This window comes from Rhinoderma darwinii, chromosome 7, assembly GCF_050947455.1.
Source record: "Rhinoderma darwinii isolate aRhiDar2 chromosome 7, aRhiDar2.hap1, whole genome shotgun sequence".
In the NCBI taxonomy this organism is placed as follows: domain Eukaryota; kingdom Metazoa; phylum Chordata; class Amphibia; order Anura; family Rhinodermatidae; genus Rhinoderma; species Rhinoderma darwinii.
The window spans coordinates 33188602-33206027 of NC_134693.1; the positions used below are offsets into that span (position 1 = coordinate 33188602).

A 17426-nucleotide genomic window follows, 5' to 3' on the forward strand; every position below is an offset into this window, starting at 1 on the left:
GGCAGAGCTCACACGAGCGCTTCTGCCGCTTCATTTTAGCGATTGGTTGGGGCGGTCTCAGTGCTCAGACCCCCACCAATCAAAAGTTTGTTGAATGTTTAGTTACCCTTTAATAACCTAAATATGGACTAGTCCCTTATAAAAAACGTGAATCCGTGGGTTTATTACTTTTTTTTTATGTGCACACCCCATATATAATTACATACATTAACAGTCCGTTCCAGAAGTATTTGGCCAGTGACCATTGTTATAATTTAGCCTCCATACACCAGTACAATGGGTTTGCAACAAAGCAATAAAGATGTGATTGAAGTGGAGACTTTCAGCTTTATTTCAAGGGGTTCAACAAAAATATTGCATTACCGGTTTATGAATTGCATACATTTTTTACATAGTCCCTCCATTTTTTACAGGCTGAAAAGTAATTTGACAAACTAATAATTATAGGTATAAAAAAGATTATTTTTAATGTAGATTCAAATCCTTTGCAGTCAATGACTTCCTAAAGTCTGGAACCCACTTTTATCCAGTGTCACATCATCAATAAACACCAGTGACCCAGTTCCATTAGCAGCCATACATGCCCATGCCATAACACCACCATGTTTAGCAGATGATGTGCTTCGAATCCTGAGCCCCTCTTTTCCTTTTCCATACTGTTCTCTTCCCATCATTCTGGTACATTTATTTTTTTGGGTACATCTGTCCACAAAATCTTGTTCCAGAACTGGACTTTTTTTTTTTTTTTAGATCTTTTTTAGCAATATCTAATCTGGCCTTTCTGTTATGTAACCAGTGGTTTGCATCTTAAATTAAACCCTCTGAATTACAAGTATGAAGGCATCTTTTGATTGTAGACTTTGACAATGATACGCTGACCTCCTGGAGACTGTTCTTCACTTGGCTATGTGCTGTTAAGAGTTTTGCGATCATCAGCTTTGGTTTGTCCTCCATGGTCTTCCAGGCCTCTTGGTGTTGCGGAGCTTACCAGCGCATTGCTTCTTTTCAAGAATTTACCAAATTGCTGAATTCGTCGCTCTAAGTTTCTGTTATCTCTCGGATAGATTTATTTTGTATGGTGTTTTTTTCAGCCTAATGATGGCCGCCTTCTTTTTTACTTTCATTGACACCTCTTATGACCACAAATTGCATTCCCATGAACAAATATCAAATGCAACACTTGGAATAAACTCTAGACCTTTTATCTTCTTAAGAATATGGACTTCTTTTCGGCTCGGCTGAGAGTGGGTCCTGTGTCTCTAAAACACAGGATAACCCTAAAGCCAGTTGCACACGACCGATGTGCCACTCGGTTTGTTTTTAACGGCATACAAGGAGCACCTAAGTCTTCACGGTCCCATTCACTTTAGTGGGTGAATCGGGTCCATGAAAACTGAACTGATTCTCTGAACCGTGGAAAGATAGGACATGTCCTATCTTTCCACGGATCACTGACGGGACTAGGCCGGCGCACCCTGTAGTGAGCATGAGGCATGTGTATGTTCAAACAGGGCGGATACGCTGCATAAAAGCACGCAGCTTATCCGCCCTGTGCGCCGCAGGGGATTCCGGCTAAAAAACTGCACCAAATTGTGGCACAGTTTTTTAGCCTGAATGCTCGCTGCGGAAAATTACACAGAATTTTTATTTTAAATGGATACTTACCACGGCCGACGCGTCCCTCTAACGTCCTGCAGCCCTGGGATGTGACCGCTGCAGTGGTCACATGAGATGAAACATCATCCCATGAGGCCGGCCTGGATGAAGAAATACAGAATTCTGGGTAAGATTTTTTTTTTCTGAATTTGCTATTTGTTGCGGGTTTTACTTCCTCATTGAATTCAATGGGAAAAACCAGCAACAAATAAGCAGCGTGAACGCAAATACAATTGACATGCTGCGGACTAAAAAACCACAGGTCAATTTCTGAGCAGTTTTGCCGCTCAGCATTTACGAAGCGTGTGAATATGATTTGTTCAAATCTCACCCACTCTGCTGCTACTGTATTATGCTGCGGATTATCCACAACTAAATCCGTTGCGGAAAATCCACAGTATTTACGCAAAGTGTGAACTTAACCTAATAGCGATCACATCTAAGTTCATGAACTTAGATGTGATCGATATTATTATCATGTGTGTTAGAGACAGTGAACCAAGCCTCAGTCAATTGTCTAATCTTTTGAGCCTGTGAAAATATAGGGACTATGTAAGTATGGTTAATGCAATATTTTTGTTAAACCCTTTGAATTAAAGCAGAATGTCTACAATTCAATAATTTTCATTGCTTTGTTTGAAATCCATTTTGGTGGTGTAGAGGCTAAATTATGAATATGTCACGGCCCAAATATTTTTGGACCTAACTGTATTTACATATACATATCTAATATATATTTTGGAAAGTTTGTTTGAAGCCCGATTTTTCATTGATTTAAAAGCAGTACATGTGACCGCTGCAGCCTGTGATTGGCTGCAGCGGTCACATGGGATGAAACGTCATCCCGGGAGGCCGGCCTGGAGGAAGAAGCAGGAGTTCTGTGTGAGTTAACTTTTAATACCAGCGGTAGTCACTGTCCCGGGTGCTGAAAGAGTTACTGCCGATCAGTTAACTCTTTCAGCACCCTGGACAGTGACTATCCCCTGACATCGCCTAACAACACTCCCGTAATTACGGGTGCACACACGTAGCCACCCGTAATTACGGGAGCCCCATAAACTTAGGCCTCATGCACACTTCCATCACCGTTTTCACTGCCGTTTTTCACGGATCCGTGATTGGAACCGTGTGCTTCCCGTGTACACTTCCGTGTTTCAGTTTCCGAGAGGAAACGGAAACCCGTTCACACTATGTACATGATATTATGAGTGCCGCACAAGCTATTCCCTGTCCAGCAGTACTCACTGTCCAGGGTGCTGAAAGAGTTACTGCCGATCAATGCAGCCCCTTAACTCTTTCAGCACCCTGGACAGAGACTACCGCTGGACAGGGAATACCATGTGCGGCGCTCACAATATAGATTAACGGTTCATTAAGAAAAAGTTACCAGAACTCCCTGCTTGCCTGCTCCTTCCTCAAGTCCGGCCTCCTGAGATGACGTTTCAGACCAATCACAGGCTGCAGCGGTCAAATAGACTGCCACGTCATCCAGGGAGGTCAGACTGGATGTCAGAGGAGGGACGCGTCACGAAGACAACGGCCGGGGTATGTATGAACTTATTTTTCTTAATATCGCTGCGTTCCAGCACTGATCAGCAGCCTCTTTTCTCTATCAGTGCTGACAGAGAGAAGGGTCTGCCGATTAGTGCAGTGCACTATCTGTCTGTAAGTGAACGTCTGCCCGCCCGGCCGTTGCTAGGCAATGGCTCCGTCACACACGGACGTGCATGGCCCCATTGAAATGAATGGGTCAGGGTGCTAGCCGTCTGAAAAACGGCTAGCACCCTGAAGAAAAAGACTGAAGTGGGCATGAAGCCTTATATTGGCCTGCCCGTGCCATAATTCCGGCCTGAAATAGGATATGTTCTATATTTTCCAACGGCCCGGGCACCTTCCCGTAAGGAAACGGGAAGGTACCCTTGGCCAATAGAAGTCTATGGGCCCGTAATTATGGGCAGTGATTACGGGCGTTTTTACGTTCGTCTGCATGAGACCTAAATCGGTAATGAATATATTGCTTAAAGAGGCTCTGTCACCAGATTTTGCAACCCCTATCCCCTATCAGATCGGCGCTGCAATGTAGATTACAGTAACGTTTTTATTTTTAAAAAACGAGCATTTTTGGCCAAGTTATGACCATTTTTGTATTTATGCAAATGAGGCTTGCAAAAGTACAACTGGGCGTGTTGAAAAGTAAAAGTCCAACTGGGCGTGTATTATGTGCGTACATCGGGGCGTGTTTACTTCTTTTACTAGCTGGGCGCTCTGAAGAGAAGTATCATCCACTTCTCTTCAGAACGCCCAGCTTCTGGCAGTGCAGACACAGCCATGTTCTCGAGAGATCAGGCTGTGTCGTCACTCACAGGTCCTGCATCGTGTCAGACGAGCGAGGACACATCGGCACCAGAGGCTACAGTTGGTTCTGCAGCAGCATCGGCATTTGCAGGTAAGTCGATGTAGCTACTTACCTGCAAACGCTGATGCTGCTGCAGAATCAACTGTAGCCTCTGGTGCCGATGTGTCCTCGCTCGTCCGACACGATGCAGGACCTGTGAGTGACGACACAGCATGATCTCTCGAGAACACGGCTGTGTCTGCACTGCCAGAAGCTGGGCGTTCTGAAGAGAAGTGGATGATACTTCTCGTCAGACCGCCCAGCTAGTAAAAGTAGTAAAAACGCCCCGATGTACGCACATAATACACACCCACTTGGACTTGTACTTTTAAACACACCCACTTGGACTTTTGCAAGCCTCATTTGCATAACTACAAAAATGGTCATAACTTGGCCAAAAATGCTCGTTTTTTAAAAAATAAAAACGTTACTGTAATCTACATTGCAGCGCCGATCTGCTGCAATAGCAGATAGGGGTTGCAAAATCTGGTGACAGAGCCTCTTTAATTTCATTTCTTTTATGCTTCCAATAAAATTATTTACACTCTCAAGCATATCGAGAGGTAGCAATTAAATTCATACGGAGAGGTATTTAAATAGTGAGCTTTTACTTTATCCATACCATAAGTCAACCTCCCGAGCAACGCCGGGTATAAAAGCTAGATATATATAAAAATAAATGTTGATATACTTATTTACATGAACTATTATCTTCGTTCTCTCATCTCATCTACACATTGGAAAGTCCAGTGACAATGCTAGAGGTTCCTATGGCAGATGAAGACCGGTATCCTCTTACTTTGTACATTGCAAGCTAAGTGAATCATTTTCCTGTCTCCGTGCTTGAATCAGTACCATGCCAGACGGTATTATATATTTTGTTTGCAGTTCATTTTACAACCACAAGAATTTATGGCAGATGTACAGTGATTTTTGAAAATACACCAAATTCCTCTACTTGATAACATAAGGACTTCACGTGTGCGTGCGTGCGTGCGTGCGTGCGTGTTTAGAAATCCATTTTGGTGGTGTACAGAGGGGCTAAATTATGTGCATCTACACACACAAAAGCTGTGGTACATACCTTGTCTCTAGAGGGTACTTACACACTTTCCTCATGCTGCGCTTTTAATAGGTGCAGCAAAGTGTATAATTATATCGTAGGTAATTTATTTAAGTAGGTGGTATTTTGCTTCTGGCAGGGCTTATAGGAGCACAAAGATGGCAGACTTGAGGGCCCCAGGCTGCCATGACAACCATCAGCGCTATTGCATCACGGGGGGAGGGGGGCATGGACTGTGACGGCTTAGATTGTTATTAACCGCGGGTTCTAAATGGTTAAACAGGCGTAACCACAGTTATCTTCGATTTCACCCATTGCACGGAGGTGCCAGCTGTAACATACCGCTGGCACCTGCTCAGTATGGAGTGCGCTCAGCCCATGAGCCTGCTCTATACTGTCGCTTGGCAGCTGCCACGTATATGTACCAGGCATGTCGCCAAGGGCTTAAACCGCTCACATTCACCTCAATAATGAAAACGTCTTCAGTGATCTCCCCACAGCGGTGGCTACAAGCAGCCTGAATTTTACTATTTAGCAGTATTTCCCTTCCCACAGTCAAAGGGGATTTGGATCTCTGCAAATGAAAAAAAAACTTGGATTCTTATAAAGTTTTAGGAAATTAATTAGCACAGAATATTGGACCTAAAAATGAAAAGATCTTCATAGTTTGAGGGCCAACTTTAAAGTTAAGTTGCTTCTTTTGACTTTCTGCATATCCTGTGGAATTGTGAAAATGTCAGATCTCCCATCATCCTGTGTGCTCTACTTTTCTCACTGAAGAACCCTATAGGTCACTTTCTGTTCCCTTTACAGGCCATACAGTTATATTCGCTGCCCCACAGAGAAGATCTGCAGACGGAAGCTAGGTATTAAATCCAAGTTAAAGAGGCTCTATCACCAGATTATCAAAACCCTATCTCCTATTGCATGTGATCGGCGCTGCAATGTAGATTACAGTAACGTTTTGTTTTTTTTAAAAAACGATAATTTTTGGCCAAGTTATGAGCAATTTTATATTTATGCAAATGAGCTTTGAAATGGACAACTGGGCGTGTTTTTTTTTTTTCGTATTTCCAACTGGGCGTGTTTACTTGTTTTACTAACTGGGCGTTGTGAATAGAAGTGTATGATGCTGACAAATCAGCATCATACACTGCTCATCGTTCCCACCCAGCTTCTTTCACTGCAGACATACAGCGTGACGTCACCCACAGGTCCTTCAACCTTGTCGTCGAAAGGCGTCGAAAAGGTTAATATGCTCGTCTCTAGGGAGTTTACTATGCATACCTGCACATGGTGATGCTGCTGCAAATCCAACTGTACGCCTGGAGCTGTGGTGTCTTCTCTCTTCCGACGCCAAGGTTGAAGGACCTGTGGGTGACGTCACGTTGTGTCTGCAGTGAAAGACGCTGGCTGGGAGTGATGACGTCACCCACAGGTCCTTCAACCTTGGCGCCGAAAGAGAGAAGACACCACAGCTCCTAGTAAACTCCCTAGAGACGAGCATATTAACCTTTTGGACGCCTTTCAGCCGATGTATCTTCTTTGTCCGACGGCAAGGTTGAAGGACCTGTGGGTGACGTCACGCTGTGTGTCTTTAGTGAAAGAAGCTGGGTGGGAACGATGAGAAGTGTATGATGCTGATTTGTCAGCATCATACACTTCTATTCACAACGCCCAGTTAGTAACACAAGTAAAAACGGCCAGTTGTTAAAAACACAATACACGCCCAGTTGTCCATTTCAAAGCTCATTTGCATAAATATAAAATGTCTCATAAGTTGGCCAAAAATTATCGTTTTTCAAAAAAAAAAAAAACAACAACGTTGCTGTTATCTACATTGCAGCGCCGATCACATGCAATAGGAGATAGGGATTTGATAATCTGGTGACAGAGCCTCTTTAAGTTACAGCTGCTCTAAGATGGAGGTAGGTGTAAGGGGTAAATTTTTATTGCACATCACATTCTGTAGAGCTGGCGCTTTAACTTTAAAGCTTACTTTACTTTGCCGACACTTAGGCCACCTGCACACAGCCGTAACCACGGCCGTGATAATGGCTACACTCGTCCGCATTTGCGGGACGTGCTCCCATTATAAAGTATGGGAGAACCGTACGTAAAATAATAAAAAATAGAACATGTCCTATTTTTTACGGAAGCTTTCTAAGGCCCGGACACCTTCCCTGTAAATATACAGGAAGGTGTCAGTCGGCTATAGAAATTAATGGGTCCATAATTACGGATGAAATCTACGATCGTGCGCATGGGACCTGAAATCCCAATTTCTCAAATAAAGAAAACCAGACAACACCATAATTTATTTTTTTCTTTTACCAAAAATGACAAAAAAAGAAAAAAAAACAGAAACAAAAATAAACACATAAAGCCACATAAATTTGTTTTTATACAATCTACAAACCAGAAGCACTTTGTGCCAAATGTTCCTACTGACCAGAAAATACTCCACAGTATTTAAAAAAAAGTACTCTTAATATCCATCAAAGGGAACAAAAATCTATCAGCACAGCTACAGAGAAGAGCAAGCAAGGATTGTCCCATGTTCTTCATTTTCAGATAGAACAAGGTGGTAGAAAAGAAAGAGAGGGTGGGGTGGGGGGGGTCAGGCATGGTGTGGAAAGGAGAAAGGTGGGGGAAAAAAACGTAAGTGGGGAACAAAAACAAGATCTAAAGAGATGTGGGGTGCAGGGACACGACATAGGAATGCACCAGAAAGAACAAGTCACAGTGCTGATACTGAAGACATCTAATCTAGCAGGAAGAGAGCTTCACAGTGCGGACAGAGCGCTGGAGAGGGGAGCAGGGAGGGACGGAGTGTGCTTTAATTCCCCTTTATTCCCTGGCGTTCCACATTCCTCTTCCAGACACCATTCCCTTGCTGCACAGACTTACATCACATCTTGCACAAGAAGAACACATTGGTTACATCACAGCTACCAAGCTTGAGCTAGGCATGTGCCCGAGTCAGGGAGGAAGCTCCTGTTCACAGGAGACTATAGGAGTAGTAGTCCGTTCTCTCTCTTCAGACGCGTGCAGAATTGAGTGGACCAGTCCTGTCGCAAATCATGAAGCTTATCCACACCGGCACCACCAAGGACCATCGTAAGCATTAAAAAGGTGCAGCCTGATGTTAAAGTGGCGAGGTGGCCATCTTGCACTTGGTTATCCATCCAGGTATTCTTCCATCTCTAGCAGTATTTTCCAAGTAAACAGTAGTTATATTTTAGGGAATGTAACCAACAAAGCCCCAGATGGCTATGTTAATAAACAATATATAAATCTGGCAGTAATGTAAGGACTCCAGATCCTTGCATAAAACAACAAACCATGCGGTTGCCATTTAATACAATATTGTCCTGGGAAGGAAGTAATTTTATACGCTCGACGCCGAATATTCAATTACTTCGTATGCGATAGTGATTTCAACGGGATAATATTCCCAATCCTTTTGAATGGATCATTTCCACAATGAACAGTCGTAAACAGGCAGGGCTGCTATGAGTAACGGCACCCTCTCCCTATACTCAGTGGCTGAGCTCCTTTCTAAAAAAAAATACATATTATTCCCTCCATGACCCGGAAGGAACAAACGAAGCATGCGCACGGACGAGAGAAGCCAAGCTGAACAGCAATGCACATAGACAGCTACAGCAAGACAAAGCGGCGGTCACAACCCTCGGTGTCTCTTAGCACTGCTTCCCCCACATTTTCCCTTCGCTAAAGAAGAGGAGGGAGAAGTGCTGAGAGAGGCAGACTCTTGTAGAGGTAAAATTGTCACCAAGCAGAGATCTAGTTTAAAAGATTGTCCTTGCACTAACTGGAGAAAGCAAACGGGTATGAGAGGGGGCAGCAATGTCGTACTTCAGAACCTGTCTCATGGAGAAGGTGAGAATGAACTCGTCAAAGCCAAGCACTTGTTTCTTAAATTAATGCATTTTTACAACCTGCTGCCCCCTTCTAAATGACTGCATTGTGCGTCCACTGCAGTGCTGGATAAGGAGGGGATGGGGTTTAAGACTGGTTCCCTATTGTCAGCCCTTGTGGGGAGGTCTGCTGGCAAATGTGGGTAGAACCCAGAAGGCAGCAATGAAACAGTTGTCAGCAGTGTGAGCCTGCACTCACAGACGTCACATAGAATACTCGAGACATGCTTGGCATTTCAATATGCATCGCTGGCATGTCCCTTATCTGGCAGTAATATGGAAGAATGTTTAACTTTAACCACTCTGCCCTAGGAGGCCTGGCATTCATTCCCCCCGAGGTCTAGTTACTCAGCAGCAAAATGGTTAGGCACACTTCCCTAAGTGCAGGCTGTTGAGGCTATGAAAGGGAGTGCTCAGCTCTTACAAAGAGCAGAATACAGGCCCCCTGGCAGGACTGGCGTCTGTCGGATGCGGCAGTGGCTGCACACCACTAGGATTGCATGGAGGATCTGAACACGTCCAGCAAATAAGATCAGAAAATGGAAATAGAAGGTTGAAGATCGCAACGAAAACAAAACTTTGGTTTAAAACAATGGACAGATGATCGTTCAAATGAATAGAGTTAATATCTCTAAGTTCTGTCACTCCCCCAGCCCCTTTTCTTTGGGACCCCTTCCAGCACTGCTGGGGGGGTGGGAACACAAAATATCAATGATTGCAAACAAACATGAGTAGGGAAGAAAAGGAAGAGACAGTGAGGAGGAGGAGGATGTAAGACAGAGATAAATCGGCTGAGACTAGAACAACAATCCCACAACAGGTTGCTGTATGTGGCACCACAGCCAAAGAAACGGTCAATAATTTCAAGTCTTTTGAAGTCAGGCAAGCAATAAGATTGTAGATTTGGTGGAAGGTGCGTTCTGACCACCCACCAACTCTTGACAGTCCTTTCCAGCTTGGTACACTTAGGTATAGAAAGGTCTGTCCTTGGCTTCTTGTTACCTCTGTTCATGAATTGCGGTGGGACCAAAATCTTTTAATGGGTTAGGTGGGCGTGCAGGAGGCCAGCCCCGTAATGATGGGGTGCAGTAAAAAAAAGATAAAAAGAAGCCAGGAATGGGGATGAAAGCCTGAAGAGATGGTTGGAGAGTGGATTTTGGAAGCAGTAACTGCTTCATGTGTTGGCTTCATCATCGGTGTCATCAATCAGGATCTTGGCATCTCGAGCCTTACTCCTATGGGACACAAGAAAGAAAAAGATGTTATATACTATTTAATCCAACTTCTCTCTACCATTCACCTCAGTTTTTGATTCCATACTTTCAAGCTTGTCAAAAATCCTCCAATTAATCTTACGGTGGTCTTATAGGGGTTCTCCAGTCATTTTATATCGCTGGCCTATCCTTAGGATAGGTTATTGATATCAGATCGGTGGGGGTCCGACTCACGGCACCCCCGCCGATCAGCTGGCTGAATGGGCCGAGGCGACGACTGACGCCACCCCTTCAACGTTTGCAAGGCACTTCACTGTACACATCCGTAGTGGCTGTGCCTGCTATTTCAGCTCAGTCTTACTCACTTGAGTGGGACCACAACTGAAAACCCAGGCACAGCCACTACGGAGGTGTACGGAGGTGTATGGCGCTGTGCCTGGTAAGCTATGAAGAGGCCACGATGATCGGACCTCCACCAATCTGATATTGGTGATCTATCCTAAGGATAGGCCGTCAAATAAAATGCCTGGAGTAACCCTCTAAAGGGCTTTTATACTTTATTTGTAAATTCTCAATAAGAGCCGAACTACACGTTACAGTAAGGGTCAGGGGGGTTAGTATTATGGTCTTGAAGGGACTCTTCCATTTTATTTATAAAGAAAAATTATGGGAACTGAATTTTTATAGGCTAGGAGAGATTATATGGTGACACTGACGCAAAACATGAGGGGGAGGGGAGAAAAATAAAATTAAGGCAGATCGGTCAGATAGTTATGCTGTCCTGTCTGAGGACAGCATAAAGACGTGGCAGGCATGCGGATTTCAGCGTGCTGTCACCTATTAGTTGTATAGTTTAGGAGTGTTTAGAACTTATGCTTACAGCGTGGCCAGCAAGTATGAGCCCAAGTTTACCAGCATAGTTACATTTCCCCCACTTATTGACACTATCAGCGGCTGGAGGGCATGGTGGTGGAGCGTGCAAGTATACGTTCAAATTACTCCTAAACGATAGAACATTAACCCCTTCCCGACATTTGTCGTATGGATATGTCATGGAAAGCCAGTGCTTCCCGCATTTTACCGTATCCATACGACAAATGGATGGCACCGGCTCAGAAGCCGAGTCTGAGCCATCATCGCTGGATGTCAGCGGTGTATTACAGCTGACATCCGGCTGTAATGGCGGGGACCGAAATTAGCTTTGATTCCCGCCATTAACCCCTTAAATGCAGCGGTCAAAAGCAAAATGAAATTGCCGGGGTTCCGGTGGCTGCAATGGGAACCGGAGGCCCAATACTGGCCTGCCTAGAACGGAAGCTGTTCTGTCCCCTCCTGGAGGCGGGGCCTGAAAGACTTCCGTAGCAGACAGCAAGATGGCGCCGGCTCAGGAGCTGGGCCGGCATCATTAGCGGTGGATGTCAGCTGTATGTTACAGCCAAAATCCACCTGTAACGGCAGGAACCGGAGCTAGCTCCAATTCCTACAATTAATCATTAGATTGCTGGTACAATACACTGCAATACATGAATGAGTTATGGAAACAGCGTAACTCGCTGAGCTACGTTGTTTGCCATTCACTACTATGGGAGTTACAGAAGCAGCGTAGCATGCGAGCTACGCTGTTTCCGTAACTACTTTTCAGTTCTATGGGAGTTACGGAAACTGCGTAGCTCAGTGAGTAACGCTGTTTCCGTAACTCGATCATGTAAGCAGGAAGTGGCCGGAAGACCGCAGAGCCGGGTAAGATAGAACTGGGCTTAGGGGTCCCCGTTCTAGAGATAGGTGGGGGTCCCAGAGGTGGGACCCGCATCTATCTGACAGTTATGATATATCCTGTGGATATGTCATAAATGTCCCTCATGGGAAAACCACTATAAATGCTGCGGTTACTATTGACCGTGGCATTTAACTAGTTAAATGGCCAGGAACAGCGTCATCACTGTTCCTAGCCGTTAGAGCAGCGTGCCAGAAGTGGACACCCGCAGTGTATGGAGCGGGCTCAGCGCGTGAGCCCGCTCCATACATCATCCCCTCACCGCTCCATGATGTGCCGGCAGATCACGGGTCGGGAAGGGGTTAAGTAAGGAGCGGTTAGGGGGCTCGGCACTGCCGGGTACCCTGACTGCCGACTATAAGACGCAAGGACTTTTTAGCAAGATTTATTCCTGCTAAAAACTGCGACTTATAGTCCGAAAAATACGGTAAATACTGAATGTATGAAGCAAATTTTTCCAGTGACATAAAATCCAATGTGTCACGAGAAAATCTCAGAATCGCTTGGATAGGTAAATGCATTCTGAGATTATTACCAGAAAGTGAAACATGTCAGATTTTAAAAATTAGTCTCCGTCAGGAAGGTCAAAAGTGGCCAAGGAGGGAAGGGGTTAATAAGTGACAGCACGCAGAAATCAGTGTGTCTGCCATTTATTTATGCTGCATATGCATCTGACTGATCTGCTGTAAAGTAATTGGATGCACAGTTGCCGCATCCCAATAGCACATGCCATTGTGTTGAAAAAACAAAGTACTGTGCCACACTTGACTGTTGGCTGTTGGCAGTCCAGCTGTGATCTCCTGCGATATCACAGATTGAGCAATCTTTAGTTACGGTAGCAACGTGCCAGGCAGCCGATATAACGTATAACATTTCCGGGTAGGAGATCGCTCTGCCCGCTGTGCTTCACTTACTGGGAGGTCAGCGGAGGTCGACGCAATGATATGCTCTGGCTCCGTTTCCATGCCTTGCTCTTGGCTCGGTTCTTAACTCCATCCTCTTGATCCATCATCTGCTCCAGCAGTGTTTGGTCGTCGGCATTCATAGGGGCCACAGAGATATCGCGCACGGCACGGAATTCACCACAGTTATTCAGATGCTCGTTCTCCAGTCTAAAGAAGTTCCACACAAAGCGGCTAGGGGGGCAGAGAAAGGATGGAAAGACTCAGACAAGAACAGGCAAGTTTAGAAAGTGTATTCATCAGGTGAAAAGACCATCTGGACCCTCCGACCAATGCTGCCATGAAATATTAACGGCCAAAGACGTATGTGATATGTCATGACTAAAAACATGCATATTATAATATAATGGAGAGAGTTTAGAATTCTACTAAAGCCCGGAATCTTAGCTTTCCAGTTATACCAGGCTCAAAGTGCAATATTCAGGGACTCATTTGAAGTCGGGTGTAGAACGAAAAGTTTTATTCTTGGTTTTGTGCTGTGAGAGCAGGAAGAAATATGCTTTTCATGTGATCACTCCCCTTACCAAGGTGTTCTCTGAGTGCCACATTTATGGTAGGGAGTCTTTTTTTCTACTAAGGAATTAGAAGATGAGTAGTTGCAGATGTAATTACCCCTGCGCTTAATCAGACCATTTGTCGAGGTCGTGACTCATATGTTTACCATATCTGGATCGTGGATATTTGATGACTTTTATGCAATTTGACACAATATTACGTTTTGATGCAAAGTTGCATGAAGGCACCAATGCAGGTAAAGTGATAAGTGGCAGTTTTACAATGTGTAAGTTGTCTAATATATGGCTACGTTGATACAATATAATTTTTTTATTTTAGAATTCAGGTTTTATTTGTGTGTCAAAAGTGTAAAAATTGTTGTGGCAGCAAAATGGTTATTCCCATCTAATAAAGTGATGGCATATCACTAGGTAATAACTTGTGCTCCCCTCTTTCCTGTGTAGTTGACATGCTAGATCATACAGCAGGAAATTAATGCCAGAACACGATGGGCCCGATTTTGAAGGGGTATTCTGATTCTTTATAATTATGGCATATCACTGATCCGTCGGGGTTCGACCTCTGGGACGCCCACAAATCCTGAGAATGAAGGAGCCACAGAGCTGGTTTGGTGCGGATTCTTCATTCCAAGTTTCCCTGTAGAACGGCGCTCCAAGCCATACCCTGCACAGCTGGTGGCCCAGACGTCTGGAAGAACAGTGAAAGGTACGCAGCGCCAAATGAGCACTGCAGTCCCTTCATTTTAAGGATCATGGGTGTCCGAGACCCCCACCAATCATAAAGTCATTGAGTATGCAAGCGATATGCCATCACTTTATAAGATGGGAATACCCCTTTAATGCGAAAACATGATGTGCCTGATTTTAATTCCCTGCTGTATAATGTTCAGGTAAATCTTAGTACCATGGGGTCTGCAGGATCTAGCAGTCCAACTGCATAGAGGAGAGGGGAGCCAAAGTTATTAACTAAGGCCCCATGCGCACGACCGTGCCCGTAAATACGACACGTAATTACGGACACTGATGGCCGCAGACAGCCGTCTCTTTTTAGGAGCCGTGCTCCCATTATAAAGCGGTCCGTAAAATAAAAAAAATAGGACATGGCCTATTTTTTTCGGCAAGTTTCTACGGCACGGACACCTTCCCGTAAATATGCAGGAAGGTGTCTGTCGGCCATACAAACGAATGCGCCCGTAATTATGGGCGATTTTACGGTTGTGTGCATGGTGCCCAAGCCAAAGTTTATGGTAAGATTATAAATAATTTACAGCTAGTTTATTCAGTGACAATCTCCTCCTAATCGCTGAGATATCTGGAAAGTCTAAATACATTAACCTATGCCAGATCACAATCGATAAATCTGAAAATCTGACAACTGAAATCCAACATTTATCACCTATCCACAAGACCCCCACCAATCACTAGAACGGGGTCCCAAACCCCCTAATTCCTCAGCCGAGTGCTGTACTCAGTCAGTCCCATAGAACTTTGCATGAAGCGGCGCTGCGAAATCCCGACCTCTGCTCCAATCAAAGTTCTCCCCACTGTGCATCATGCTGGGGATAGGTGATAAATGTTCATCTTGGGACAGCCCCTTTAATGCATACAGCGGAACATATTGTGCCTTTGGCTAATAGAAGAATTGAAAGAAAACACCGGACTCATAGTTAGGAGTCTGAGTCCAGAGTATTTATGAGGGGGATCGCTCTCCCCGCCCTCCTCAGTTGTTGAAGGGGCTGCTGTGTAAGAATATACTCCGCTGCCGTCAATCCCGCTGGTGAGGGGGAGGGGAGTGCTTTCCTCATGTATACACCAGACTCACAAGTAGGAGTCTGGTGTATTCTTTGATCGCTTCTATTAGCCAAAGAATTCGGCTAGTAGAAGAGCGAACCTGTACCCATTCCATGCTGCCTTTTATAGGGCAGCATAGTCCGATAACAGATTTGCTTTAACCAATACATGAATGAAGCCTATTGACTAGGAACAAAAGGCATTCTTACAGGAAAGTTCTATCTTTCAACAATGCTCCCCCGCCTCCCCCCCAATGATTGATGGCCGCTGATGCGTACAGACAGATACAAGAGCGCCCATCAATCATTGATAACCGAGGTGGGGAGAATACTGGGCAAACGAATAAAGCGTACTCATAACTAAGCGTCTGCGGTACTCTTTCTTCTCAGCTACAAATAACATTTTTGGTGCCATTTGGTGTAATGGCTTATCGGACCGGTCTTGATAAATATTCTGCAGAATATTTTCGTAATGGATCTGATTTAAACTATATGGAAATATCACATAAACAGCAAAGTTCTCTCACTCAGCTGTTTATGTAACTACAAGTTTGTACGGGGCGGCGCATGCATACTCAACCGCCGACAAACTAACTCACTCAGAACTTCTGTAGTAATCTTCAGTGATCGGGTCCCAGCAATAGAAAATTCATAACCTACCCTGTGAATGTGGGAAATCATATGAGGTTTTTCCAGTAATATTTTCCCCTATTCTCCCAAAACAGTTTGAATGGATAGAAGAGAAATGCGGTCCACAATGCCATGATAGCTAAAGGTCTAAATTGACACAAACAATAAACTCTTTTTAATGACGGTCATTCATGCGCTTACCGAAAAACTTCCAGCGGAGCAAGGACAGTGGATATAATATCCGAAGCGTTGTTATGAAGGTTTAAGTGTGTGAGAGAGATCTGTATGGTCCACGCAAACCGGAGGATAACATCCTGAATGATCGCACAGTAGTAGTAAGCCTGGGGAAGTGAACAGTCATTACAATTCATGGCATCAGTTGGAAAGCAGCAGATAATGAAATGTGATAGTCATCGAGCTCCTACCTTCTGAGGGTACACAATCTCTTCTCGCAGGAAGGTGTTCTCCCCCGCATTCCGGTCAAATAGACCCCAATCCATTTTCAGATCCCATATTAGAGTATAACAAGAACTGATGAAGTAACTGATGATCCACAGGTAGAAAAATACCTGAGAATCGGAGTGGTTCTCAGCTAAGGAAAAAAAAAATACATTACAGGTTTTTATTAAAATCTGATGAAATAATCATGTCCGTATCAAAAGCCAATATCAGAATTTCAGATTTTAACTAGTTCGGAGGTTAATTTAGTTTTTTTCCATTTCCAGCCGGCATTTGGGAAATCCACCATGTTCCTACTATAATTTTCATCTAAGTGTCACAACCATGGATTTTTAAGTGAAAACAGAGGTTGTTGTCGCCCCATTACTAACACCACTGGCCAGTTACGGCCTCATTCACAATTTTCTATAGCAGAGCAGCAAAACTATGGGGGCAATTTAATACGGCTCGTGTTGCATACAGTCCTAATGTAAAGAAAGTTGAAATAAAATGGCTCTAATTAATTGCCGCATGACTCCTAATAAATAAGGCTCATCTCTGGCCGTCGGTGCGCCAGAAAATCAAATCTGCCCAGCTGTGAGCTGGAGTAGATTTATGCTATAATTTATGACAGTTGTCTGATGTAAATTATAGTAAATACTATAGGAAAAGTGGCGGAGGCAGTGAAAAACTCGAAACGTCCCAAATTTTTGTGCAAATTGCTATCTTTGGATCTTCTGGGATCGGGGTGGTGGTGAGTGGAACGGAGGGGAGGGGGGCATTTTTGGCATGAGAACTGAATAATTTATTTTATAACATCTCCTGCCCTAGGACAGACAATTAAAGGTCCCAGAAAACCCCTTTCAGTGCATGTCATCCGTTGAAAACCCTTTGTCTTCTATCTATGACTCCTTTCACGGTACATTTAAAGGTACACACAATCACTGCTTAGCCACTAGAGGGCAGTACTATACCAAATTTAGTAAACTTCATATCCTATTTTGGTGGGACTCATAGGACTTTATTATTTAAAATTGGCTGGTACAGT

At 44.2% G+C, this 17426-nt stretch overlaps 1 protein-coding gene across 1 annotated transcript in view; it reads right to left on the reverse strand.

Moving 5' to 3' along the window:
- Nucleotides 1–7427: 7427 nt before the first annotated feature.
- The window catches only part of XPR1 (xenotropic and polytropic retrovirus receptor 1), a 108706-nt gene continuing 98707 nt past the window's right edge, over nt 7428–17426 (reverse strand). The window contains exons 12-15 of the mRNA XM_075833135.1: nt 16366–16532; nt 16142–16281; nt 12958–13179; nt 7428–10290 (exon numbers count right to left, since the gene is read on the reverse strand). Coding sequence (XP_075689250.1) covers nt 10230–10290; nt 12958–13179; nt 16142–16281; nt 16366–16532 — 590 coding nt within the window. The 3' untranslated portion in view covers nt 7428–10229. The remainder of the gene's footprint in view (nt 10291–12957; nt 13180–16141; nt 16282–16365; nt 16533–17426) is intronic.